Source organism: Thamnophis elegans, chromosome 4 (genome assembly GCF_009769535.1).
Source record: "Thamnophis elegans isolate rThaEle1 chromosome 4, rThaEle1.pri, whole genome shotgun sequence".
NCBI classification, from domain to species: Eukaryota; Metazoa; Chordata; class Lepidosauria; order Squamata; family Colubridae; genus Thamnophis; species Thamnophis elegans.
In genome coordinates, this window is record NC_045544.1 from 112,446,228 (window position 1) to 112,473,431 (window position 27,204).

The following is a 27,204-nucleotide window of genomic DNA, read 5'->3' on the forward strand; positions in this document are numbered from 1 at the left end:
TGCTTCAAGGGTGTTGTAAAATGATAAACATCTTTACACTTTACATTAGCACTTAGGAAAATTACTAATATAAAAGCCAAGAATGCTCATCACCTACTGACATTTTATCTCAAATTTTCTGGGAGGCTCTGCCTGCCCCTTTCTCTTCTGTCAAGCTAATGTTTGAGAATTGTTAGACAGGATTTCCCCAAAGGAGCTTTACTGGCTGATTGGGAGTCTGAACTTATCTTCCCTGATCTAATCCAAGATTCAACCTAGCACGCCAATTCTACATAAAAAGATGCAAGTTGCAGAGATTCTGGAATATTTCTGTCCCCTTTGGGACCAATGAAGCAGCCAAGCTTTGGATAACTTGGCCTGTTTCCTTTAGTTGTCACTTCCTGACAAAAAAAAAAACCTTTGGGTTAGCACACCATCCCTACGCCTGGGTCCAGAGCAGGGGTGAAAGCCTCCCAGTTTGGTCCGGTTTGGCTGAACAGGTAGGGACGATTGTCCTTGGTTCTGCGAACCGGTAGTTAAAAAAAAAGTTTCCGACGATTGCGCAGCTCAAAGCTGAGCTGCGCGATTGTCGCAAGCTATTTTTAAAAGCTTTTTAAAGCATTTTTGTCCCTGACGGTTCACCCGGGGGGAAAAAAAGCTGAAAGTGAAAAAAAAGTTGGCCATGCCCACCAAGTCACCTGACCCACCACCACCAAGCCACACCCACAGAACTGGGGGATGGGGGTTAGCTTTCACCACTGGTCCAGAGGTCTTGTATAACAGATTGCTAGAAGAATGTAAAGAAAGCTAGTAGTTCCAGTAGCTAGTAGTTCAGAGAGGAATTCTACTTTCCTCTGAACTACCAGCAATCTTTCCTGCCACTACTCAGCCATTTCCTTTGCCAGCATTATGTGCCATCTTCATTTTTTAACAACTGTATTTTCACTCTGAAAAGTCCTAATCCAACAAACACAGAAGCCTTCTTACCTTCCTGAAATAGCTGCTTGGCATAAGACGGCTCCCTGCCCTGAGGCTGGAAGAAAGCATAGATGCATTTTCTCACTAAATCCTCCCAGCCAGTCCGGCCTGCTGCTCTGAGGGAACTGGTGTCAATGGAGATGATTTTACCTGTGCAGAGTGGGATGAAAACAAAGACATTAGACCTAGGAATCTAAAGCAGAGCAGTACAAGGATATATTCAATATATATTGCACCTTCTACACCTGTCCATTAGCTGTAAACTGCCCTCGGTTCCTCAGCCTGCTATTTATGTTTCAACTGTTAATTTTTCATTATTTAAAAATTGCTTAAGCTGCCTTGAATGCTCTGTTTTTAGAAGTGTAAAAGGTACACAAACCTAAATAAACATGATAGATAAATGAAACTGCCACTTATAACCTTGTTTATGACTGCCACTTAGGTAAATAGGCTTTCTTCTAATAAAACCATCATGTGAACTATCCAAATATCTCCTGCTCTCTTAAAAGATGTCTATTGCCTTTCATTATTTCTAAATTAGTTCTGCTAAACCTTTGAAGTGCTATTTTTCTCCCTTACATATATGAAACGACCAAATATAACTCCTCTAATTCCCGGTCTGCAATTGACGACTCCAAATGGCAAAATTTACACATGTAGAACTAAACAGGCTTATATTTAACTATTATCACTTAAGAGTCCATTTAGGTTGAGGGAGCAGGTAAGACACAAAAAATGCTGTTCTTATTTATTTATTCATCAGATTTATACACTGCCCATTTCACTATCTAAGTGACTGACATTCTTGCCTCTCCTACCTTCATAACTCACAATCGTATGCATTGCAAGGTGGCAAGGACGACTTTTACTTAAGTAGATGGAAGAACAGTAGAGATAAAAAAAATGAATAATGTTAAAATGTTAAAGTTACTCAGTAACCTATTTCACATCCATAGAGGGCTGCAGATTTGTCTTTTCCTGTCCCTTACACTGGCTCCACATTTTTTAATGAAACTGTGAAGCAGGGATTGGCAACTTAAAGCCAGCAAATGTCTTTTTAAAAAAATACTGTTACCAACATTAGACACATTTTCCCCATAATTTTGAGGTGCTAATACCTAAAAGCAGTAGGGTAAGCTGCAAAACTGGCTGAACATAGTTTAAAGAAACAAGAGAATCCCAAGCTCAAGGGGGAAAAACTTGCTCTTTTCATGTTGCTCATCCCAACATAGCATTTGTCTTCCTCAATAAATGTTGAGCAGAGTCCCAGGCACTATAAGGAACAACTAAGAGATATCCATGATATAGTCTCTATTTTGGAGACCAAGATGGCCAAGCAAGTGGATCTTTCAGTGTATCAAAACTGCAGTCTGACAAAATACCCTATGATTTCCAAAGCCTTGCAGAAGCAATTATCTACTTATTTTTCTGACAGATACCTGTAGTATCTTGCTTGGTCATGAAAGATTCTGATGTGGTGGGAGCTGTAGATCGAGGCAATCTTCGTGCAATGCATATTAGGCAGGATTGCAAATCTGTTGTGAATAAAACAAAAAAAAAGATTGAAGGTTACTAATTTAAATTCCTGTGCCACCTCTTTTTATTTTTCATTTACTTCTTCCACACTGTCTCCTTCCTCCCTTCCCATATCTTGGGCAATCATCAGAGCCATTCTCCCTCCCTCTCTCTTTTATACATTGTATGTGCAAAGAGGCCAGGTAAAAGAGGAAGACCTCTACTAAAGATATTACAGGTCCTCCTTAGACTTACTTTATAATGAGGAACCCTTTTCTGTTTCTCTTGCTAACACAAAATGGAATACTAAGACAGTGGCTCAATCGGGGCTTTGCAACAAAAGCAAGCCCTGAGCAAACAAAATGGGGAAATTGTAGCATTAGGGAAGAGGACCTGGGGGGAGGCAGAATTAGAGAAGGGATAGGGAGAATGCAAGAGAAAGAAAGGCCTCACCAAAGAGAAACTGATGGGATGGGCTTCTCTTATTTCGGGATAGGATAAGACTGCAACAACCCAACTGAATTGCTTATCTGTTTTCATTTGGAGAAGAATGAAAATAGTCCCTCTCCAACCATCGTTTAGGAATCATCACTGGAGCCATGGCTAAACTAAGCCCCCCCCATTTTGCATGAGCAGCAGCATTGTTCTTCACAGTAACAAGATCCTATAAACCAACACCCCTCTAAAGTGAAGCTCTCCAGATGCATTGGGCTGGAATTCCCACCATCCTGCACACATATTGGCAGTCTTCACCAGGGAAGTGGGAATGATAGCCCAATATATCTCGAGGGTGCCAGCTTGGGAAAGGTTAAAAATTTGCTTGCAAGAGAAAAGGACTGGCATACTCCCATGTGTATGCGTGTGTTCGTTCCACACTGTTTGGGAGAATTAATTTTAAGGCCATTTGGTTCTGGCAACACTGCAAAATAAAAGGCACTTGCGGAAGCCAACAATTATCAGCTCTGGGCAAAGTATGTGCTCATAAACCCCTCTGTGATTTATTTCTTCCAGTCATGATCTCCTGTGAAAGCTGCAATGGATTAATTCAGCTAATGCACTGGAACGAAATGGCCGTTACGGAGGAATAAGCCTGAAGTGTTCTGCTGGAAAGTCTTGTTGGCATGATGCGTCTGAGGAACAGTACAGATCAAGATCAAGATCCCAATTCGGAATCCATGTCTGCTAAATTATGCATTTGGAATCCAGGCAGATACCCACCCAGCGCAATGGTGGGGGATTTCAGTAAACACAATATATATATTGTGTTATATATGTGTGTGTGTATTCCTGGAAGCAACTACAGACCATTCAGAGATAATCAGAGGAGACAAGCAAGCTTGCTACTGGAAAATAATCAGGAGAACACTCCAGCTTCACTGATTGAATTAATGAAGGGTATCATTAACCTACCTCCCTTTCATCTGTTTTAACTTTCAACTGAGATATCACTTTACTCAATTCATTTTGGGGAGAGTGACTTCATCATCAGTGTGCTGCTGTTAAAATTTCAGAATACTAGTTTATTATCGCATTAACATTGCAGACTTGGGAATATCAAAAATCCGTACAATGTCAAAACTCACTGAAGAGGCAGGACAACTGAATACGCCATAAGTACTATATATCTACCTATTCATTCTGACTTTGGCTGATTTCTTTGTAATAAGATACTTAACATAATCCAGTAGCATGAATGCAGTGTTGCAGTACTACAGAAACCAAAAAGAATCATGTCTGAACAATGTCAAAAATTTAATAGTCTTAGACCAAACCTCTAATAGCTTTAATAATGGAAATTAGTTTCTTTTGTACTAAGCTCCGAAGGATTATGTTTCAGCATCTTTAGCAAGATGGTTCAAAGAGTCCTATATTTTTATTTTTATGCAATTGATTAGGTCCTCTGCCAGGACTGGACATATGGAGATATTCCTAATCTTCCCCACCCAAAGAGTGATGTAAAAGCAACAGACTGGTGTGAATATAAGTAGCAAGAAGGAGTTGGGCTGCAATGGATCTTTTGGAAACCTTTCCTTTCCCATGAGGACTAAATTTGCTCATCAGTTGAGTGTGAAATTTGGAAGGGATGTAGTATAGTAAAATCTGTGGGTTTTACATGTTGAGTAAAATCCCTCCTCTTAAGTCAGCAGGAAATGTTGCAGACAGTATGGGCTTTTACAGAGTTGCAATCCTCTTGCAATGAAAGTCCTATGGAAGGACAGAAGGAAATCATCTGTGGCTTTTCCTCCCTTTCTGTTGCACCGTGAAGTAGCCCTTTTCCACCTCCAGATCTAGCAGTCTTTACCTTCACCTTCTTCTTTGATCAGTTTTGGCTGAGACACCGTAAAGCACTGCATAACCTCGTAACGCTGGCGGGCTTCCTGGTTCTCGGCACCTGGCTCATCTGGGGGACGGATCAGCATCCTGCAGTTGAAGGTGTGGCTGTTGCGTCGCGTGGATTCTTGGGGCCAGGGGACTCCATTAACTGCAGATGCACATGGGATAGAATAAAGACGCTTCTTGAAGGGTTTTGAAAAAGTGAATGTGCAGCAACCAGAATTTGGAAACTGAGATTACTACAGCTTTGCCCAAACGCCAATAAGTATAAGAAACCATTATAATGAGTCAAAGCCCCAATATTTCTATTTATTTATGGTATAAATCATATACCATGATTTATACCACCATTACCTATTCTAGATACTCTTGACATTAACTCAAATGGCAAGGATCAGGAAGTAAGCATGGAAAAAATTCTGATCACAGCAAACACTCCTCTTTTGTTTTCTATGCAAACATGTCTTGTTTTCTTTCTTTCTTATGACTACTAGTGCAGCATCTTTACTATTGCAGAAGAAATGCAGTAGATGCCAAGATCCACACACTACTTCCCCCTTTCCTTCTCAAAGAAGACAAGCTCATCCCCATATTCTCTTTACTCCTTCCACCATCTCTAAGAACATTGATGGCATGACTTCTTTCTCCTTCTTTTCTGTGATCCTTGATATCCTCCAAAGAGGAAAAATCTAAGGGGATTTTTTTTTTACAGGAGGTGAAAAGTGCAGTGATAACTCTACTTCTCCTTCCTTGATCGAAAAAAGTCCCCATGAATGACTAACGAACGGTAATGCATAACTGAAAATGGGTTTTTCAGAAGGAAAGTTCAAAAATAAATGTGCTAAGTCAACACAATCTTAACAGATCTATTTTGCATAAATAATCTCTCTCTAAAAATTGAAAGTAAAAAATTACAGTTTCACCAGGTGGTTCACAGATTGACACCCTTGTGGTGGGGGGAGGGAGAAACATGCCTCCAGCCACAAACATCATTCTTGGTCAAGCTATATATATATATCACTAAATCCTTTTACTGATTGAAAACATATACATGCAAAGCATATATTAGACTCACAGAATGATGGTACTTCTGAAATTTTCTGCTATGGTTACCTCTCATATTTGCATTCAGCATAGCAGTTTCCTTGGCAACCAAATTCACATTTTTTAAAAAAAATCCATGTTCAGTATGAATAAGGAACACCTTGCATACTTTTCTCAGAAAGTACTAGAAAAACACAAGTTTTTAATTTGTCTATAAAAAACTGGCTGAGCTGTATGCGCACGTGAGAATATGTGTTTAATGCAACAGTAACATTTCACAAAACATTGAACTCTATTCATGCATAAGTGTACACTGTAGTAAGCTAAAATCAGACCTGATTAAGTGAAATATTGATTTAAACCTACCTTATATTAAATTAGCTTAAGTCAATTTTATATTGACTGAAGCAAATTTGATACCAGCCACACTGAAATCAATATTAAAATGGTCTATGCTAGCACTAGTTTAACAGAACTGATTTTGAAAATTGCAGCATATGTTAAAGGTGCATCTGATTGTTTACTTAAAATCTAAAGCAAACTCCAGCAATTTGACATTTAAATAGCCAGTATGGTGTAGCACTGAAATTGATAGACCCCAATTCAAGTCCCAACTCAGCAATGGAATTTGTCTGGGTGACTGATTCTCTCACTTTGTTTTTGTTGTGAAATAAAATAAAGGGAAACCTCAAGTAAATCACCTTGGATTCCTGGATAAGGATGGAAAATAAAGCTAATAAAGTTTAAAGTTAATAGATGAAGGTAAATAATCTTTAAATCCTGTAGAACTGTGCACTGTAATAGAAAAATGTTACAAATAATATCCATCTTGGGCATCCTTTTCCCCAGTAAAATGTACTTGGTATATGATTGTGCATATGAAGGTATGACATATTATTAGATGATGCATGTAAACATGAGCCAAAAAATGTCCAACTCTGACTAAGACCTTATCCAACCGAATGGACATGCAAGGATCTTAGATTGCAGTTTTCCTCTCACTGTGAAATTCAACCAAAAAAGAAAGAAAAAAGACAGCAGAACACTAAAATACATTTATAATTTCAAAAGGATTCTTCTTCAAGGACTATTTTGTCTTTCAAATGGCTCAAAGAAGAGAGTCATACAAATTTTCACTATTGCACATCCCTGCTGAGTATTAGCCCTTTTTGGCAACACTTTTCTAGATAGGGGACCTTTTTAGATTTTGAACTTATTGCATTTGGCACTTGTTTCACCTATCATTAAGGTTGCACAGGCAGGTCTGTTAAATTTGGGTCAGTGATCAGACACATATACATGTATGTGCTTCATAGATGCACAAATGCAAATGCATGATCAAGTAGAGCAAGTGAAGGGTTCCAGATTATAAGACAAGAAATCGGTATTGCTACTTCATTCTCATTTTCTACCTATGTATTTTGAACCTTCAAAGAAGTCCTGCAGAATGGGTAATACAGCAAGAGCTGGGAATTTATATCTCTCTGGCTTTCTGTATTCATATAAAATCATTGCTGACCTTCACTTGTTTTCAATAAAGTGCTCAGTGTGTTATTGATGGTTTCTCTTTCCCTCCATGGAAGTGTAACATGTACCTTTGCAGCTTCAGCAAACTCTTGCATTGACCCAATAAGACATTTGTAAGAACTATGAGAGTTTACTGAATTAGTGACTTGTCAACTAATAAAGCTTTAGCTAATAGGCCATAACTTTGATAAACAGAACCTTGTTAAGCAAGAGGGGTTTTATCATCAAGTTGATTAAACAGCAGCAAGCAGTTGACCTTCTCTGAACAAAACATTGATTTGTAAGCAGCCAGTAACCTCTCTGACTAAATCAGGCTATGTACTCAATGTGCCACATTAATGACGAGCTGACCAAAGAGCATCTTTGTGCCTCCAGTCCCTGGTTTAGTTTGCTGGCTAAGCTGACACTCAGGAAGCATTTCACATTTTTAGCTCTCTAGCTTTCAGACCGGCAAAAAAAAAATGGTTTCTGGTTGAGTAGTCAACTGAAGTTCTTACTGAGAATTACATAATGATGCTTGTGAGTTAGCATATTATTCAAAAATCAGCTTAAATGCAGAATGAATGATATGCATTTGGAATGGCATGTCACCAGCAAAATTAAATTGGATCTTGTTTGCAAAACAGAGCTGCTTCCTAATCTCCCAACCACCTGCTAGTGCTCCTGAGTGCAGCTTGCATCTACTCAACTCAACTATACATTCTGAGAAGCATTCAACATATTAAGCTGAAGCCTGGAAGAAATCAAACATTTAGAATGTATTATATGAAGTGGCTTTTGAATCTGATGTATAAAGAAAAGAATAACATGGCCATTTTTTTTCTAGGCCATCTATTATCACTTCTTTAAGCTAAAAACCTCAACTCCTTCTTTTTATTCACAAATGCTACCAAAGAATATCAATCAGAACTCTAGATAATGAAGCAGATTTAGGATACTTGGAATTTTCATCAGTTTTCTTTTTACATCATGATTTTTAATATAGTCCTTATATTCTGGTAAAAATGTTTTAAGGTTTACTATTGTGGTTTTAGAGAGCCTTAGTTTTCCCTGAACACTTACTTCATGTACTACCTAGAAAAGTTATCCTAGTATCCTGACATGAATTTATATTGAAATTATATGAATGTGTTTCGTTGATTCAGCAGCAGCTTTGCAAAGAGAATGAGAGAAGGCCAAGAAAGTCACACTGCTCACCTAGTGATTTAGGCAGCAAATTCTTGACAAATTCAGCATGATCTCCCACATGCAAGATACTGTAGACACTGGTGTTCATAAGCTCCTCTTGGTTATAGCCTAAGTAGCTGGTCACATTCTCAGACACAAACACAATCCGTCCTTCACGATTCACAACATAGAAAAAGCCATCCAGTGCCTGCAGGGGCCAAAACAATGACAAAGGGCATTAAGAAAGGTGTTTCTATCCGTACATGTCTTTAGAACAATGAAGAGCTGACAATTGGGGTTATGGATGATCAGGGCACCATGATGGGTAAAGTATCAGAAATATACAAGTAACAATGATAAATAGGCCCAGCAGTCATACTTAATACATATAATCAACTTATTAAAAAATACTGGTCTCTACTCCTATGTTGGCAAATGCATATTACTTTAGTCGAACACTGCATGAACACATCCACTTTATATACTCTACTTGCAGACGATGCTAACAAGTGTTTTCAGAATAAGAAGTCTAGATTTTTAGATTATACTGCCATCAAATCTGCCAAACTTCATCACTGGCTCTCCCTCTACCACTTTCTTTGTGCTGCTCTTTGCTGCCCAAGGTGACTCTGCCAGAGTTTCTTGCCTAACCAGCATGTTTTCTTACAATGCTGATATAAAGAAAAGAAATAATTGTTGGCATTGATGCGCCAGGATTGCACAGGTGACAACTCCCACGGAGGGTGAGAATTTATCCCATAATTTGTCTCATAATTTGACTTAACATTTGTCTTTCCCGCCACCAAGGCTTTTTTCTTCTTCTTTCTGTAGAAGGCTAACTTGAGAGAGAAAAATCTGTTGTTCAGACATTTAAAATCAGAAAGATCTCAATGGGGCTGGCCTAAAACAGAGCTCTCCAACCTTTCTGGCTTTGTGGCCCAGTGGCAAGGGGGGGAGGAGATGGTTCCGCATGAGTGATGGGGAAGTGCACACATGCAGCTCCATTTGTGTGAGCGGCAGGTGCTTGCTTGCCACTTCCGCGACCTGGTTCCGAATGGCTTAAGGTCCGGTAATGGGCTGTGACCCCATGGTTTGAGGACGCCTGGCCTAAAATATTCTTATGCGAAGATAAAATGCTCAAAGGGCGCAGTCTGCTAATTAGGATGGAGCACCTTTGAATTCATAAGAATGAAAGAAACAGTGGGATCGCTGCAGAAGTGGGAGAAAGTAAAGTAGAATCTAACTAACACAAGGCATGGCAGATTTCTGATTGCTGTATATTTTCTAAACAGTGACTTCACTTTGGTATAGTTGAGGGATGCCTAAGTGCTGTCTGAGTCATACAGGGCTGAAGATGGTTTAGACCGCCCCTTCGTCATTCAAAACAATATATGCCCAGACCCAACCACATACTTGGGCATTTCTATCAGCATCTGTTTCTCTTGTTAGTATTGCTTTTGCTAGGGAGACATAATTTATCTGGCTCTGGGCTCTTTATTTTGTCCTGGAAGAGTGGTTCCTTCTATATTAGCTGCTGGAAACAGGAAGTAATTTCAAACCAAGCCAATCCACTCTCCAAGCCTCCCCCCCAACAACAAAATTAGCCCATGGCTTGCACTTTCACTGAGTCACCGTTGTCTGTTGCTAAGCAACAAGAGGTTTCTGCATTACATGCTTTTGAGTGGAAAGTGCAGCTCACAGGTTCCTGTCTGAATTAAAATTCCGCCCCCTTTAATTTTCAGCTGTTTTAGGACACTAACAGTCTTATCATAACAATTAAATGTGATATGGTTTTTTAAAGTATTTGGGAAAGAGAAAGGTACATGAATAAATCATACAGGACACAGCGGTAAAAGAGTAAAGTGAATAAACAGTTGGAAACAGTATTGAATGTAAATCAGTCTTAGTTAATGTGGCCCATCTGACACTTGTCTAACCTGAGACTGATCATAAATAATCTACTTCCAGATATTAGGAATGGGACTAATTTTGCTGTTAAATGTAAAAATTCAAACATGCATTGTACAAGTGATTGTAGGGAGTAGGGAACATGTATCACAAGAAATATCAAAATGAAGAATCTCTTAGTTCTTTCAAGAAATGATTCCCCTTCTTTAATATGAATCCCCCTCCCCCCCAAAAATGTATTAGTCTGTGGGTTTGTTGGTACATTGCATGCACTTCCTAGAATGGGGGTGTCAAACTCACAACCCACAAACTGGGGGTGTCATGCACTAGCCACACCCACCCCTGTTTTAGCAAAGGGGGGGAAAGTCATGATATGTCACGTAACAATATCATGATGACATGAGTTTGACATTCCTATCCTAGAAGGTGGTGAGTGGACAGAATGTAGTATTAACTTTACCAGGAAATATAGCATTGGTATAACTGTGACTGCAAATTTAGCCTACACATTCTTGATATTGTTAAAAAGTGCAAAATGAACAAAGCTATGATGGGCAGCAGAGGTCAATTAGTCATTCTAGTAATGACCTATTATTAATTAATTAATTAATTAATTAATACTACCCAATTCAAACAACATGGCAAATGTCAAACAAATTTTGAAACCTGAAATAGCAAAATAATAAATTGTGAAGCATATGACAGAATGAAAGTAAATAAAGAAAAATAGATGTTGTGTGTCTGAAAAAATAGGAAACAATGGAAGAAATATATCTATTCAGAGCGAATGCGGCTTGATTTTGTGAGGCAGGGTTAATGAATACAGGCACAGAAGATAGCTTTATTTATGAATAAAAGGGGTGAAAAGAATATCAGAAAATATGCACTAATATCATCTGGGGTACTGTCAGTATATATGAAAGCAGGAATTCCTAGGTTAGCAATAGTTAAATATTATGCCCCAGGAAATGGGGAATATGAAAGAAGCAGACACATGTTTTTTTTTAAAAAAACAACAACAATGCAATGTTCTGAATGAACACAACACGGGAAAAAAGATGATTCAACCAAGGGACATGAATGGATGAGGAAAATGAGACCTGGAATATAGAAAAAAATGATTAGGATATTTAGAAGAGATCAAGAATAATTGAGAACGGTGACAGGAGACAATCTGCTTTCAAAGAGCTCCCTTGTTTTAAAGCCAAATATTTTCCTTATATGTAAATGAGATTTAAAAACCATGATTAATTTTATTGTTTATGAAAAATGTTTGGGAGCATGAGTGAAAGACACAAGATTAAGAGAGGCACTAAATGTGGGACAAAAAAAAAACCAACTCTAGGAAAAGAAAGTAGAATCTTATGAGTCTTCATGGCTTTTTCTCTCAGGATGTTTTTCTCTCAACATTTTGCACAGGAATGTTAGTAGTGGTAGCTTTGGAGACAGGCAGAAATCCCCAGGAAAGATTGGCTGACCAGCTAGAATGGGTTGGCAGCAGACAGAGTCTGATGATTGGTTCCAGAACTGGAGAAGTGGTTACAGAGTTCCTACAAGGAGTCGTGGATAGCATGGCAGCTTTACAAATATTGCTAATCAGAAGAAACATAATTGGTTGCAATGGGAACTGGGTGCTACAGTCATGCAGTGCTATGTGAAACAGAAAAGTGAATAAAGAAATACTTTAAGGTGATAATAGGCACATAATGAATGTGGATCAAAAATCCGTTTGTGACCATAGGGTTAAGTGAATGCTCAATGGTCATAAGGGTAAAAAATGGTCATATGTCACTTTTTTCAGTGCTGTTGTAACAGCCATGAAATGAATGATTGCAAGTTGAGGACTACCTATAATCTATTTCCCCAACATCTTTCTTTTAGTATAATTAATAATTAGTCCCAACACGGAAGTTCCACAATTTCTTATGCAAATACCTACTTTCTATTTTCTAGCAAAATTTAAAAGAAAACACTATTGAAAAAAAAAGTTGCATTAGAAATACTACGTGGAGCAGCTGTTTTCTTAAGCACATACCTCAAGAAGAAGAGGCCCGAGGGATTCCTTTTCAATCACTCCTTGGCTGCTGGATGAGATATCAGACTTCTGGACATCATCATCAGCTGTTTTTTCTACAATGTAAAAAAATACACTTTTGAGACAAAGAGAATTTACTTTCATTTTTGAGTACAACTTAGCCGTTCCAGAAAAAGTCTGTAGAGAAAGCATAACAAATGTTTAAATCATGTTTGCCAATAAGGTCAGAGACTAGAAATATGCCAAGAAAAAAAGAGGAAAAGAAACCAGGGGGTCACTGTCTAGGAAGGAGGGGAAAACAAGGGCATTCATTTAAAGTCAGAGACAGTCCTTGTTTAAAAAGAGAAACGGAAGATCCCTTTTCTTTGAATGACTGAAGCAGGGTCAGTAATTAGGAAACTCATAAAAATTGGTCCACAAATAGGGAAAAGCAGGAGCCAGGAAGATCTTGGAACAACAGTTAGATTGAGGATGTTCTTACAAAGAGCCAACTGTTGAGCTGCATGAAAGTGAATCCAGCATTATTTCATTCCAATGATTTTTGCTCATGCTGAGGATCTGATTGACCATTTAGTAGGAATGGAAACTAATCTCCTGTACAGCATTCCCAGCCTTTTGAGCTGTGCTGAATTAACATTCCCATTATTCAATAGCCATGTGGCATGGCTGTTGGGAATTATAATCCAACCCATCTGGAGGGGGGTCTCTGGTTGGATAATGTTCTTCTAAAGATAGCTTTCTTCTGCAGTATGTAATTTAGCTCAAAAGCAAGAACTCTCTGCAGGCAAATCACATGCTGTAGCTTCTTTCTTCTAGTGGCACATGATCAACTAACTTTCACAGACTAATCTGGGGAAATTATGCAAAGTGAAAAGAATACAGAGCTTCATCTGTAATTATGACATAGAAAGCCATCTGGATTGGGGATGGTTTTCAATGTTCTTCCAATTCTGTGATTCTGAGATCATAAAAACACAACTATCTTAACTTTTGCTTTATTTTAGGGAATGCTGTAAAAGCTGTGGAATAGACATTGGAAATGCAGTTGGGGTCCTGCATAAAACCTGTCCATGAGTGAGGAAAACAGTCTAAAATAATGTTACATGCTGTGAACATCTCTGTTGTCATGCCAATTCCACTGAATTACTGTTCAGAATTGTTGCTGTGATTTTCCATTCTGAATCTTTAATTGGGATATGGAATCCTTCTTCAAATTTAGCAAAATAGTTTCACACTGCACTTTCAGTTCTCTTATTCAAAACAATCTACTGCTGGTAGAATGAAACATTACCACCTTCTCCACTATGTCTAATAATTATTTAAGAATGTAGTGTGGGCATTCAAAGTGTATTTTATGAAGCAAAATTATTAAAACATCAAAAAACAATATATCTCCATCCTCTAAACAAAATCTTTATTTAATATATAATTTCTCACATCAGATTTTGGGACTGAATTGATAATTCAACAAGAAATTCCACAATATGAAGTACCTCTTGAAATTCTAGTCTGGAGATCTGGGAGACCCAGGAAGAATATTCTTTTATTTGAATAAAATATATCAAATAAGGGGGGGGGGGTTCAACCTATTTTCCAAAGCACCAGAAGGTCAAACAAGAAACAATGGATGGAAAGTAATCATGAGAGAAGCAACTTAGGAATTTCCTGACAATGACAGCGACCGAGTGGAACGGCTTGCATTCAGAGGTTGTGGGTGCTCCATCACTGGAGGCTTTTAAGGACAGCCTCCTGTCTGGAACGGTATAGGATCTCCTGCTTAAGCAGGGGTCAGATTAGAAGACCTCTAAAGTCCCTTCAACTCTGATCAAAATGATGGTATTATTTCCACAGGGAAGATCTTCCCACTGGAACTTGTTTTTTCAGACTGTAAGCAGTCAATGCTTTTTGGATAAATGATGAAGGTGGTGATGAAACATGAAATTAAATGCATATCTCCAATAGGTTTGTGGTAATGCTGTTATTTTATAAACAAAAGGATGAAAACAAATCCAATGTACTTCCACAAAATGAGAAAGGGGAAGAGAAAATAATTTTAAAGAAAGAGCAGCAAAACGTTGCTTAACCTTGGCAGTAATTTTCAATAGATCCAACCTTCCAAGAGGATGCTGCAAATGAAGGAATAAGTGTGTCAATAGTATTAACTGTGCATTTGCTGCTTTGCTTAAAAAGGGCAAGATGCAAAATCCAGGAGTCAGCTATAAAACGAGAGGAGCAGAAACTGATGGCACAAGCAGAAACTTGGAGGTGAATGGAATTAGGCCAGCATCAAGAGGGAGAATTCCAGGAAAGTGCTTGGAGTTTTTTCTCTCTCTCTCCTGGACATTTTGAATTTTTTTAAAAGTGATTTATACAAACTAAATAGGTTCTACAGCTAGATTTTGAGGCAGCCAGAAATCTATCTATTAAAACCTATTTCAAATCACAAAGATAGGATTAGAAGAGTGGTCCGCCTGCTTATAGTTTTGTTTCCCAGTAGTAAGGTATGGCTGTGAAAGTTGGACCATAAGGAAGGCTGAGTGCCGAATTGATACTTTCAATATGGGGTGTTGGAGAAGACTCTTGAGCAGAGGTGGCATTTCGCAGATTCTGACCAGTTCTGGAGAACCGGTAGCAGAAATTTTGAGTAGTTTGGAGAACCAGTAAACACCATCTCCTACTGGCCCTGCCCCCATCTATTCTCTGCCTCCAGAGTCCCAGCTGATCTAGAGGAAATGGGGTTTTTTACAGTATCCTTCCCTGCCATGCCTATCAAACCACGCTCACCAAGCCACACCACGCCCACCAAGCCATGCCCACAGAACCGGTACTAAAAAAAATTGAATCCCACCACTGCTCTTGAGAGTCCCTTGGACTTCAAGGAGTTAAAAACAGTCAAACCCTAAAGGAAATAAACTCTGGCTGTTCTTTGGAACGACGGGTACCGTAGATGAAACTCAAATACTTTAGCCATCTAATGAGTAGAGAGGACTTGTTGAAAAAGACCCTGATGTCGGGAAAAACTGAAGGCAAAAGGAGAAAGAGATGGCAGAGGATGAGATGGTTAGATAGTGTCACTGATGCAATGAACATGAATTTGGGCAAACTCCGGGAGACAGCAGAGAATACAGAGGCCTGTTGTGCTATGATCCATGGGAAGACTCACACGTCTTAGTGACTGAACAACAAAATATGAGTTTAGCAATAAATTTAAATTACAGAACTCTCCATTCTGTCAGTAGTTCCTTTTATTAATCGTGGGACTAAAAATTTAACCAAGTTTCTATTTCTCAAACTGCAGCATAATGTAAATAATAACTCAGGGGAGCTCCTGATTAAGGTGCAAACATTTCCCAACCTTCTCTTCTAAAAGACCTCCTTCATTTCACATAGACCAACCAACTATTCAGTCTCATTTTATTCAACTTTTCAAGTTTATCAAGCTATACTCAGATTTGCAAAGCAGTAAACTTTCAGGAAAATAAGAAGTTTGTTATATGCCAAAAAGTAGTGAGCCAACATTGTATATAACATGACTACATCTTGTCATGAAAAACTAGGATTGTGCCTCTAAAAATCTAAAATTCCTAAAATATTTGTAAAATAATATTTGTAAAAATTATCTGATTACTCTTTCAATCTAACAATCATTCAAAACAAAACCTTCAGTGTCCAATTATCCCTTCTCTCCATAAACTGCATCTAACTCCCTTGTCTCAAAAATATTTAGCATCTGTGCTATCTCTCATAATAGAGTGGACAGGAATTAACAAGAAGTCAGAAACCAGAAAAGCAGTTCATTAAGTAAAACAAAGGCATAATACTAATAAAAGGTTGGAAGTCAAGAAAGCAGTCTACAAAGTTAAGTGTCAGACGACTGGAAAAAGAACAAGCAGTCATGCAAAGGTGCTGCTTCTGCACTGATCCATAGCAAATGAAGCTTTTAAAAAACCAGCTAGAAAGACAATACAATACAATAGCAGAGTTGGAAGGAATCTTGGAGGTCTTCTAGTCCAACCCCCTGTCTAGGCAGGAAACCCTATACCGTTTCAGACAAATGGCTATCCAACATCTTCTTAAAGACTTCCAGAGTTGGGGTATTCACAACTTCTGGAGGCAAGCTGTTCCACTGATTAATTGTTCTAACTGTCAGAAAATTTCTCCTCAGTTCTAAGTTGCTTCTCTCCTTGATTAGTTTCCACCCATTGCTTTTTGTTCTACCCTCAGGTGCCTTGGAGAATAATTTGATTCCCTCTTCTTTGTGGCAACCCCTGAGATATTGGAACACTGCTATCATGTCTTCCCTAGTCCTTCTTTTCATTAAACTAGACATACCCAGTTTCTGCAATTGTTCTTCATATGTTTTAGTCTCCAGTCCCCTAATCATCTTTGTTGCTCTTCTCTGCACTCTTTCTAGAGTAATCTTTTCTACATCATGGTGACCAAAACTGAATGCAGTATTCCAAGTGTGGCCTTACCAAGGCATTATAAAGTGGTATTAACACTTCACATGATCTTGATTCCATCCCTCTGTTTATGTAGCCTAGAACTGTGTTGGCTTTTTTGGCAGCTGCACACTGCTGGCTGATATTTAAATGGTTGTCCACTAGGACTCCAAGATCCCTCTCACAGTTACTATTGAGCAAGGTACCACCTATACTGTACCTGTGCATTTCATTTTTCTTGCCTAAATGTAGAACCTTACTCTTTTCACCATTGAATTACATTTTTTTAGATAGTGCCCAATGTTCAAGTTTTTCAAGAACCTTCTGTATCTTAAGCTTGTCTTCTGGAGTGTTGGCTATTCCTGCCAGCTTGGTGTCATCTGAAAATTTGATGAGTTCCCCATTTATTCCCTCATCCAAATCATTTATGAAGATGTTGAAGAGTACTGGGCCTAAAACAGAGCCTTGGGGTACTCCACTGCATACTTCCCTCCATGTAGATGCAGTTCCATACAACCACACATAGTCTAGAAAACTCTTTATTACTTAGTTTACATTTCTGACAAACACTATTTCTTATTCAGTTTGCTCAGTAGTCATCAACTCCAATTCACTTAAAACCAGTAAACAATTACAAGGAACCTCAAGTTCTCTTTATAAGGGAGCAAAATAATTGCCATTCTCCAAGCCTGGGTACTGTTGGCTGAGGAGCCATAGTTCCTTGTGCTTGAATTAATGTCCTTTGGTTCCAATTATCACACACACACACCCCGGCCCATGTTATGTTCCATGGGGTGAATATGATTTTCTGTAAAAACTAAAGCTCATAAAGTTATGTTTAATCATCCAGTTTTTACATACTACTATCATACACACCCCAAACACAGAGAAAAAAGCTTTAATTGATATCGATAGCAATAGTTTTCTACATGAGTAAAAGAATTTCCAGGGAGATTTCCCCCAAAGTATATGTGGCAATTATATTTTAAAAAATGCTTTCATGGGCCCACTGAAAGTTCTTCTGTTATTTAATTATATGTGAGAGGCAGGATATTCAAGGAGCTTTCTAATGGGAAAGGGAACTGTTCTTGCCCTCCCTGTGTGTTGTAAAAATCCAAACACTCTCCTGCATGAATTAAGATTATGAAAAAAAAGCCCCTTCCTTTGACATCTTTGTACATTCTTGAGAATACCATGTCCTTGCATTGTTTCTTATCTTTTTAAAGTTGCTTCGTAAAAGAAGCTTAAACACTGATTAAGATAACCCTATTGTACATATGTTCATGGCTTAAAGCCCTGTTCTGTTCATAGAAAAAAATACAGCTTAATTAGGCTGGGCTGAAACGCCAGAAAAGAAACTGGCAAATACTTTCTTCCAATTCCAAGTCATGGAAAAATTATACTTACATGTGAATCTAAGCAGAGAAGTTGGCAACTAATGTCAGTCTTAGGAAAGGACAGAAATATTATTAGGTACTGTGCTGCAGAGTCCATATGAAATTAAGACTCCATAGTATCTAATCTCATTATTAATTACTTTGGGAGAGTCATTTTTTTACTTCAAGTGCCAAAACTGTAGAAGGTGTTAGGTGTTGCATGCATGAGTAATCTTAGCACATATATAGAATACTTCAATCATTCAAGGTGATTCAAGGTAGACCAATATTATGATCTCCATTTACAGGTAAAATATGCTGCATGCTAATAATGCTGTATCTAATAACCGCTGTACTGAGCTCAGAAAAGTCTATTGACAACTTAGAAAATGCTTTGAGACTAAGAGCCACTTCCTTTTCTGCAAAGCTGCTATAAACTTGCATCTACACATTTAATGTAGCATATGCAAAAGTTATGCACAGCTGTGTCCTAGATACTCAGAATATAACTAGCTAGCTTCTGAATTGGGCTCACCGCAGATATTGGCACCAAATACACAGCAGCATGGCACAGACGATTGAGTGGTCCACCTCTATCTGCTGAGCCCAGTAGTTTGGAACTCTGGCACAAGGGAAAACAATCTAGTTTCATGTCAAGTGGGGTTAAGGTAGGGCAGACTATTTTGTCAAATCTTTTTCACAATCAGCAGATTCTATAAACCTATTTATAGAATCCAACCCAAAAGAATCTCCATAGACTTTTATACTCAGCTACTCATCACAGAGAAAACCAGCCTGTAATTGTTCTCTTCCAAAGGTTGTTTTTTTTTCATGAATGGAATGGTCTATCAAATTACACCCCAAGGTTCTGAAGGAACTGGCAGATGAGATCTTGGAAGCACTGAACTATATCTTTCAAAGATCCCGAAGCACCGGGGAACTGCCAAAGGACTGGAAAAGAGCTGATGTAGTTCCCATCTTCAAAAAAGGGGAAAAAATAGATCCAGGAAACTAGACCTATCAGCCTGACCGCAATACTAGGGAAGATTCTGGAAAAGATAGTTAAGCAACGAATCAGTGAACACCTAAAAGTAAACAAAGTAATAACGAAAAGCCAACATAGGTTTGTCAAAAACAGATCATGCTAGACTAACCTTATTGCATTCTTTGACAAAGTGACAAGTTAGTGAACCAGAGGAATACTGTCGATATAATTTACTTGGACATCAGTAAGGCATTTGATAAAGTAGAAGGGAAATATGCAGTGGGGTACCCCAATGTTCTGTTTTAGGCCCTGTACTCTTCAATATCTTCATCAATGACTTGGATGAGGGGATAAATTTGCAGACGACACCAAGCTGGCAGGAATAGCCAACACTCAAGGAGATAGGCTTAAGATACAGAAGGATCTTGACAGATTTGAACACTGGGTGCTATCTAACAAAATGAAACTCAATGGTGAAAAAATTAAGGTTCTACATTTAGGCAAGAAAAACAAAATGCACAGGTACAGTATATGTGATTCCTCGCTCAATAGTAGTAACTGTAGTAACTGTGAGAGGATCTTGGAGTCCTAATGGACAACATTTAAATATGAGCCAGCAGTATGCAGCAGCTGCCAAAAAAGCCAACACAATTCTAGGCTGCATTAACAGAGGGAAAGAATCAAGATCACGTGAAGTGTTAATACCACTTTATAATGCCTTGGTAAGGCCACACTTGGAATACTGCATCCAGTTTTGGTCGCCACAATGTAAAAAAGATGTTGAGACTCTAGAAAGAGTGCAGAGAAGAGCAACAAAGATGATTAGGGGACTGGAGACTAAAACATATGAAGAACGGTTTTAGGAACTGGGTGCGTCTAGTTTAATGAAAAGAAGGACTCGAGGTGACATGATATCAGTATTCCAAAATCTCAGGGGCTGCTACAAAGAAGAGGGAGTCAAACTATTCTCCAAAGCACCTGAGGGCAGGACAAGAAGCAATGGATGGAAACTAATCAAGGAGAGAAGCAACTTAGAACTAAAAAGAAATTTCCTGACAGTTAGAACAATTAATCAGTGGAACAACCTGCCTCCAGAAGTTGTGAAAACTCCAACACTGGAAGTTTTTAAGAAGATGTTGGATAGGCATTTGTCTGAAGTGGTGTAGGGTTTCCTGCCTAGGTAGGGGGTTGGATTAGAAGACCTCCAAGGTCCCTTCCAACTCTATTATTCTGTTCTGTTCTGTAAATCCTTAAATCTTGCTTGTAGTGGTACAGTCCAGTTACATGTTTATTAGCTTTTCTGCTGTTCTGGGAGGGCAGAGCAATAACAGGGAAAAAAACCCTAAAAATGCAGAACAAGCAATAGCTGGAAGCGTCTAATACTATGGACAATCTTGGGAAGCAGCCAAATATGAATAGAATTTTCAAGTGCATGTTTTAAATCAACAAATAAGAGATAAGAGAAAATGTTAAGAGACGTAAAACAATAAAATGCAGCTGACCACTTGAAACAGACCTTGCAGGCATGAGATTCCATATGTTATAATAGCAACATACTTCCACCATAGCGCTCTGCCTATCTCTTCATTCAGAGCAATTAATTAATTCTGAACAATTAATCAGTGGAACAGCTTGCCTCCAGAGGTTGTGAAAGTCCCAACACTGGACGTCTTTAAGTGGCTAGCCATTTGTCTGAAATGGTATAGGTTTTCCTGCATAGGCAGGGGGTTGGACTAGAAGACCTCCAAGGTCCCTTCCTACTCTGCTATTATATTGTATTGAGTAGAATGGCCCTAGTCCAGTCCAGTTGTTTTTACTCTTCCTAGCAGCTACAAAGGCAACAGAACACAACTGAATGCTTCTCCATAATTGCAAAGCTTTAATTTTAGCTAACTAAAATGTAATGTAACAGTCTGTGATGTATTTAATGATCAAGACCTTGACACTACAGAGATACCTATTAGTAGTTAATAAAGAATCAGTGTAGCATAACACCTAGGAAAGAACAATTGCCAGAAAGACAACTATCCTTTGTGGCCAAAGAAATAAATTGAGGTATGTTCTTATTCTAGTTCTCATAAACAATAGGTGAAATAGCCACTTGCTTTGAGATTATATAACTACAGTGAGGAAGGATTTACAGGTATATTTAGTGTACATTTTGCTAGTGGGCTGAGGTAGGGTAGAGGCTATCAGTAGCCTTGTGGAAATTATTGTACTATCGAACGGCCTTCAGGAAAAATCCCAATGAGCTATGTTTTGATAGTGTTTGCTAGACTTTTATTATTAAAGTGTCTATTTTATTTGTAAGTCACTTGAATCTGCTGTAACTTGAACAAAGGATATAAATAATGCAAATAATGCAATACATCAGCATCATATTAATGTCTCTGTATCAGCATTTTCTACTACGGAGAAACAGGTGAGTCCTCGCCCTCACAGTTATACAATCTTGAGGCAGGTAGATTACTCCATCTGCTGTGTATGAGAACTAGGGAATAGAATAAGAATTCATCATATTGGATGGTATGCATTCTGGACCCTCAACCTATTTTCTTTCTCTTGCTGTCAGGCTGCTGCTTCTCCTCTTCTTTTCAAATCAAATCTCATCAAAATATTCTGACAGATGTAACCTTCCTATTCTACTCACAAATCCTAGGAGAAGAGGAGAATGTATTGAAGAAGCCTTGACTTTCAGTTATGATCCTAAGAGATTGTACTCAATTCTACTGCCAGGGCTCATGGACTGAAATGCACAAGCGGGCTTGATGTACCAGCAAATGGCATACAGCTTAGGCCTGAGGGCAATTTTTTTTCCTTTTAGGAGGAAAAAAAAATGCCCGAGGCCTCTTGGAAGAAATTCTGTGCTTTTTATCGCATTGTCACCATTTGACATATTAGAGCTTCCACAAATCTGCCTCTGAGATGCCCTGCAGCTCTTGGACTTCCATAGGAAATGAGATAAAATCTATGTGATGATTCATTTGGTCAACAGGTAAAAACAGAACTGCCTACATCTCTATTTGTACTGAAAATTCTCCTTTGTTCTTCATTCATTAGCAAATAGCATCATAGCATTTTTGAATAAATGATTTTATGATCTTTAACTTCTGAAGTAATTTTTGTTCTCATTCCACTGTCTTTTCTCCAGCCAAATATATTCTGGTTGTATTTCTTTGTATGATCTTTATACAATGTTAGAGCTGTTTTGAGGAACGGTCATTAGACGGGGCTAGGGCATGTTCCCCATGTTGTTCGGTAGCAGAGGCATGAGGCATTTTCTCCATGTTATTTCTAGTCCTTATCAACGAGGGAGGCTAAGAAAGTTGACCCTTAGAGGCAAAATCTGTACTCTGTCACAGAGGCTCTGGCTCTTCTCTATGAATTTTGAATTGATTGCTTGAATTGCTTGATACTGGCTATAAAATACTGCAAACATAATATGCTTAAAGATTTGAGTTCTCACAGGGATAAGGAGTTAGTCACATTTTTGCATATTTTTATCCTTTCTACTTTGTACTCCTGGGAGTTAGGGGACCCTCTGGACCAATGTCTGGGGAGTAGGAACAACCTCTAGTGGAAGGAAACTTTTATAAAGGCTCGAGATCAAATGAATCCCCTGAATCAAGATATTCCATAAACTAGGAGCAGTTACATAAGCAAAGCCTATTGTGAGCAGATATTCTTAAGCCATAATAGGCATAAAATATACCCTCAACTGAATTTGTAGGATTATTTACACTGTATGAGATGGAAGGGAATGTATCTAGTTCAACACATTCATCAAATTGGAGAGATAACGACAAGAGTCTATATCACACTTAGGGTCTAACACTGTTTTACTGACAAAACCAAAGACTAATGATTCTATGATAGATCAAAGGATTCACATTTCTCCCTCTTATCCTTTTCTCATTAAACTGGAAGCTCAGAGTCCAGTGTTGTATGTATCTCAGAACAGCACTTGTAGAGCTTAAGTACAATCCTCAGCACAATATTTTGCAAGAGAATAGCCAGAGACAGTTGCTTTTATATATTAGGTTATTAAGTATTATGTTTGGCAATCAAGCAACTGTTCATACTGCACTAGTCTCTTATGAAGCTAAAAAGGTTGGGTATATGAAAGGTTACAGAAAAAAATAAGTAGCATTGGCCAAATGTAAACTAGGGTGCGCTGACTGCTTACTGATATATTACTGCTAAAGAAATGTGGTTCTAACTGAATTCCCACTTTTTTAATGTCATTTTCCTCTAATTGGATAGTCCTCCACTTCATCAAAACCTAGTCCTGAAAAAGCTTTTCCAGTTGTGCCCTCAACGACACATACAATTGTCCTAATCTTGAGAGACATAACAATAAATCACAAGATATTACGCAGAAGGCTAACTGAGAGGCAGCACTACCATTAAATGCCAGAGTCAAAGGACAAATGCTTTCATGTTCATGTCCTTTGATCCTTCCTCCATTGACTGGTCAGATATGACTAGAGTGTCATAATATGGCTTGAGTAAATTAGGTTTCCCCCCTTTATAATGATCATTTTAGCCCTTCAACTTAAGGCCTCTAAGGGACATGAACTTGAAAGATCAAAATTTGATCCGGCCAGTCTACTGCATTCATATTAACATAGTGGGTGTTAGCCAAAGAGTAGCTGGTTTTATTTCAAAGCTCAGTCACTTCAATGCTATCTGTTCTTTCATTATTGCTTCTGGCTCTGATAAGAGAACACTCAAGTCATATAAACATGCAATTCTGGTTTCCAAAGTTAAATCAATGACATTTCTAATTATTGTATTTTCACTCTACTGGCCATAATCCTTATAACTTTTCTCTGTGTAATCTGATATAGAAAAATTGAAACAACATGTTTTTACATATACATGTGTGTGTGTGTGTGTATGCACATATCCATATATATACATACACTAGGAATACAATAGAAGAATCTTTTAATCTTTGTCCAACCCTCTAGAAGAAAAAAGGCAGTTGGTTCAGCTTTCTATAAGTTATTTAAGCCCAAGGAATTTAAAAGAAAACCAACAAAAGGCTATCTCATTTGACTTGAAATGAAAGAGACAGGCAATGAAAACTGTTGTGCTTAGTCTAATAAACTAGGAATTCTTCAGGAGGTACTGTCTAGTGTAACAATTAGCTGTTCTGACTATCTCTTCGGATTCTCTTTCTTGCTTCAGTTTCAACTGCCTTTTTCCATATTAATTTTCCTTACAGTAGTTAAGAATCTTAAGAAGATTTTTCACTTCAAAATTATATTTTTACAAGCCAATGGTTTTAGTTTTAAAAATTTAAATAATCACTATGCGATATTTAGCCTCTCCAATTGTGAAAGTGTAAGATTCCCAACAAACTTGGGGATACAGTTTATAGCAAAAAAGGTATAGAATTCTATTAACGTCTATTGTTTTCAGTTTTCCACTTATTTATTCATTCTATTTGTAACCATAACATATTATTTGAAGCAGAGCTCTCCTCTGATTAATCTCTGAAAGCCTACTAATGTTGATGGCTAACTCCATCCCTCCACTTCCACATTCAAAGACAGGTCTTAATTACCATTTGTTACAGAACAACAATGGAAGAGGGCTTCTACTTCAAGTACACAAGTCTTCTAAATATACCTGTAGGGACATTCTGAGATGTTCATTGCAGGATTAGATGAGCTTTTGGCCTGAGCCAGTAGGATTCTTGCTATTATGTTCTTTACTGTTTTATAGTATTTATTCTATTTCTTATCTTATAAGTCATCTTCTTTCCCTCATTTTTGTAATTTATTCAGTTTGAAGATTTGTTTAAGCATTATTCAGTGTGCCTGCTGCATCTCCCAAAAATACCACTCTAATCGTATGTTCGCTATGATACACATTCATATGCAAATTCATATACAAATAAGAACAAGAAAACATGGTAACAGAGATCAAAGATGGAAGAAGAAAACAAGAGTGCTTCTTCTTATGTCCAAACTCAAGAAAAAATAACAGGGCCAACTAGGGGCAAAGCTAACAGCATGACCCCATTCTTCTTCTCCATGTGAGAAATTCTCAGTCAAAAAATACATTAAGAGAATTTCTATATATCCCCTGGAGATAGTACTGAACCATTTCTCAAGCAGGAATCAGCCCAGATGGTTGCTAAAGGCTTGCTTGAAAGATCTGGCATAAGATAATAGGTGAAAGTTGAAAAACTCCTGGTTTAAATATAATTTAGCAATAAAGTCACTATTACGTCAATGCCCCCTATTTACAAGAACGATATTCTATCACATAGGGAAGCGCTGCATTGAAATGAATTACACAGAAGCATTGCTCAGCTGCTTTGATTCTTTTCAATAAATTCATAAAGATCAGAAAGTGTGTCTGAGGAGGAATAGCTCTGGAATGCCATATTTTGTGCTCACAAATGGATTATATACTAGCATAGTCTAATCATAACTCTGCAAAAACTGCACAGGCCTGGGAGGAAGAAAAAAGAGAGGTATTTACGTTGTTCATTTATAGTCTCCCCTTTGGCTTGCTCTATATTTAACTGTCAACTAGATTGAAACTGTCAGCAGAGGTATTAAAATTGTATTGACTTGCTTTAGATGAGGAAGGGCTATATAAAATAAACACATGCAGAGAAAAGTGCCCAGTGTTGTTGCAAAGAAGCATTTTATGGCAATGAATGGAGTCTGTATCTGAAACCAATTCATGATAGAACCCAAATTCAAAGGTGGAGACAAGGAGACTAGTTTTATAGACGAGAGCAGCAAGCCAGCTCTACTGTATTGAAATAAAGAGGTGAAAGAATTTGTCAGCTCATTGGAATTCATGACCCAGAGAAATTTTTTTACAGCTCATTTACAGGGGACGTACAGTGCAGCAGCATGCTGGAAAAGCCTCTGATATAATCAGTGGGCTTCAGGTGGGTGGCCTGTGAGTTCATAAGTTAGGACACTCAGCAACCTCTTAGCAAGCACCAATGTGGGGGCAAATAACTTATGTGACCAAATGAAAGTAGTTCATGTAGAGACAATACCTTCTGTTCATCAACATAAACCTGGGTGACTGAAAGAGAAAAGCAATAAAAACCAGTAAGAAATATTCCTGCTAGTGCCATGATCTGGTTTCCTGCAATGAGCAAGCATAAATCCAAAGAGGGAAATAAAGAAGAGATAAGGAGACTCAGATGAAAAAACTGTAACCCAGAGAGGCATTGGTTTGGGATCTTTTTACTCAGACCTCCTAAATGATCTTCTGAATCTGACAGAACTGAAGCTGGAGCCTAAAAAGGGCTCAGTGAATCCTCAGCCCAGAGTAACCCCACTTTCCCTTGGGACCTGTCCAGGGTTCTGAAGGATCAGGCAAACTTGTTCTTTAGAGTGGCCTCTACTTGGTGATGCTGTGCCCTTACTGCCTGCCTCATGTCATCGCACTACTTGATTTCTCAGTATTTACTGAAAGGATACATGGTATAGATATATATAATTTTTGAATAAGCACAAACAGACAAAACACACAAAAAAACACAAAACCATCTCCCATTACAAATTGTAGAAAGTGTGTTGATTGGTTACAAAAACTTCCATGCATCCCTTCCACAGTCATCACCTACAATTCATATCAAATCATATATTTTAAATCAAATATATTTATATATATTACTATCATCATACCTCAACTTTCATTTGACTATAATTGTTTTTACGTCCTTTTATATAAAATATTCCAGATTTAAAGCAAAACCACATAAGGTCATTCCATAAGCTTTTCCCAATATCATCCAGTAACATTACAGTTTATAACACGTTATAAATAAAAATTGGTTATATTTAATAACAGAGTTTCTAAACCTCCTTTCGTAGTCACCATTTGCAATTTATATCAAATTTCCTCTTATCAAACCAATACATATATATG

The 27,204-nt window shown here is 38.0% G+C and overlaps 1 protein-coding gene across 4 annotated transcripts in view; it reads right to left on the minus strand.

Annotated features, from left to right (window-relative positions):
• NCOA1 (nuclear receptor coactivator 1) overlaps nt 1–27,204 on the minus strand; it is a 285,039-nt gene that overhangs the window by 44,598 nt on the left and 213,237 nt on the right. For all 4 annotated transcript variants that reach the window (XM_032216694.1, XM_032216692.1, XM_032216693.1 and 1 more), the window contains 5 exons: nt 12,488–12,582; nt 8,575–8,752; nt 4,775–4,954; nt 2,397–2,492; nt 967–1,107 (listed from right to left, as the gene is read on the minus strand). In XM_032216694.1, coding sequence (XP_032072585.1) covers nt 967–1,107; nt 2,397–2,492; nt 4,775–4,954; nt 8,575–8,752; nt 12,488–12,582 — 690 coding nt within the window. The remainder of the gene's footprint in view (nt 1–966; nt 1,108–2,396; nt 2,493–4,774; nt 4,955–8,574; nt 8,753–12,487; nt 12,583–27,204) is intronic.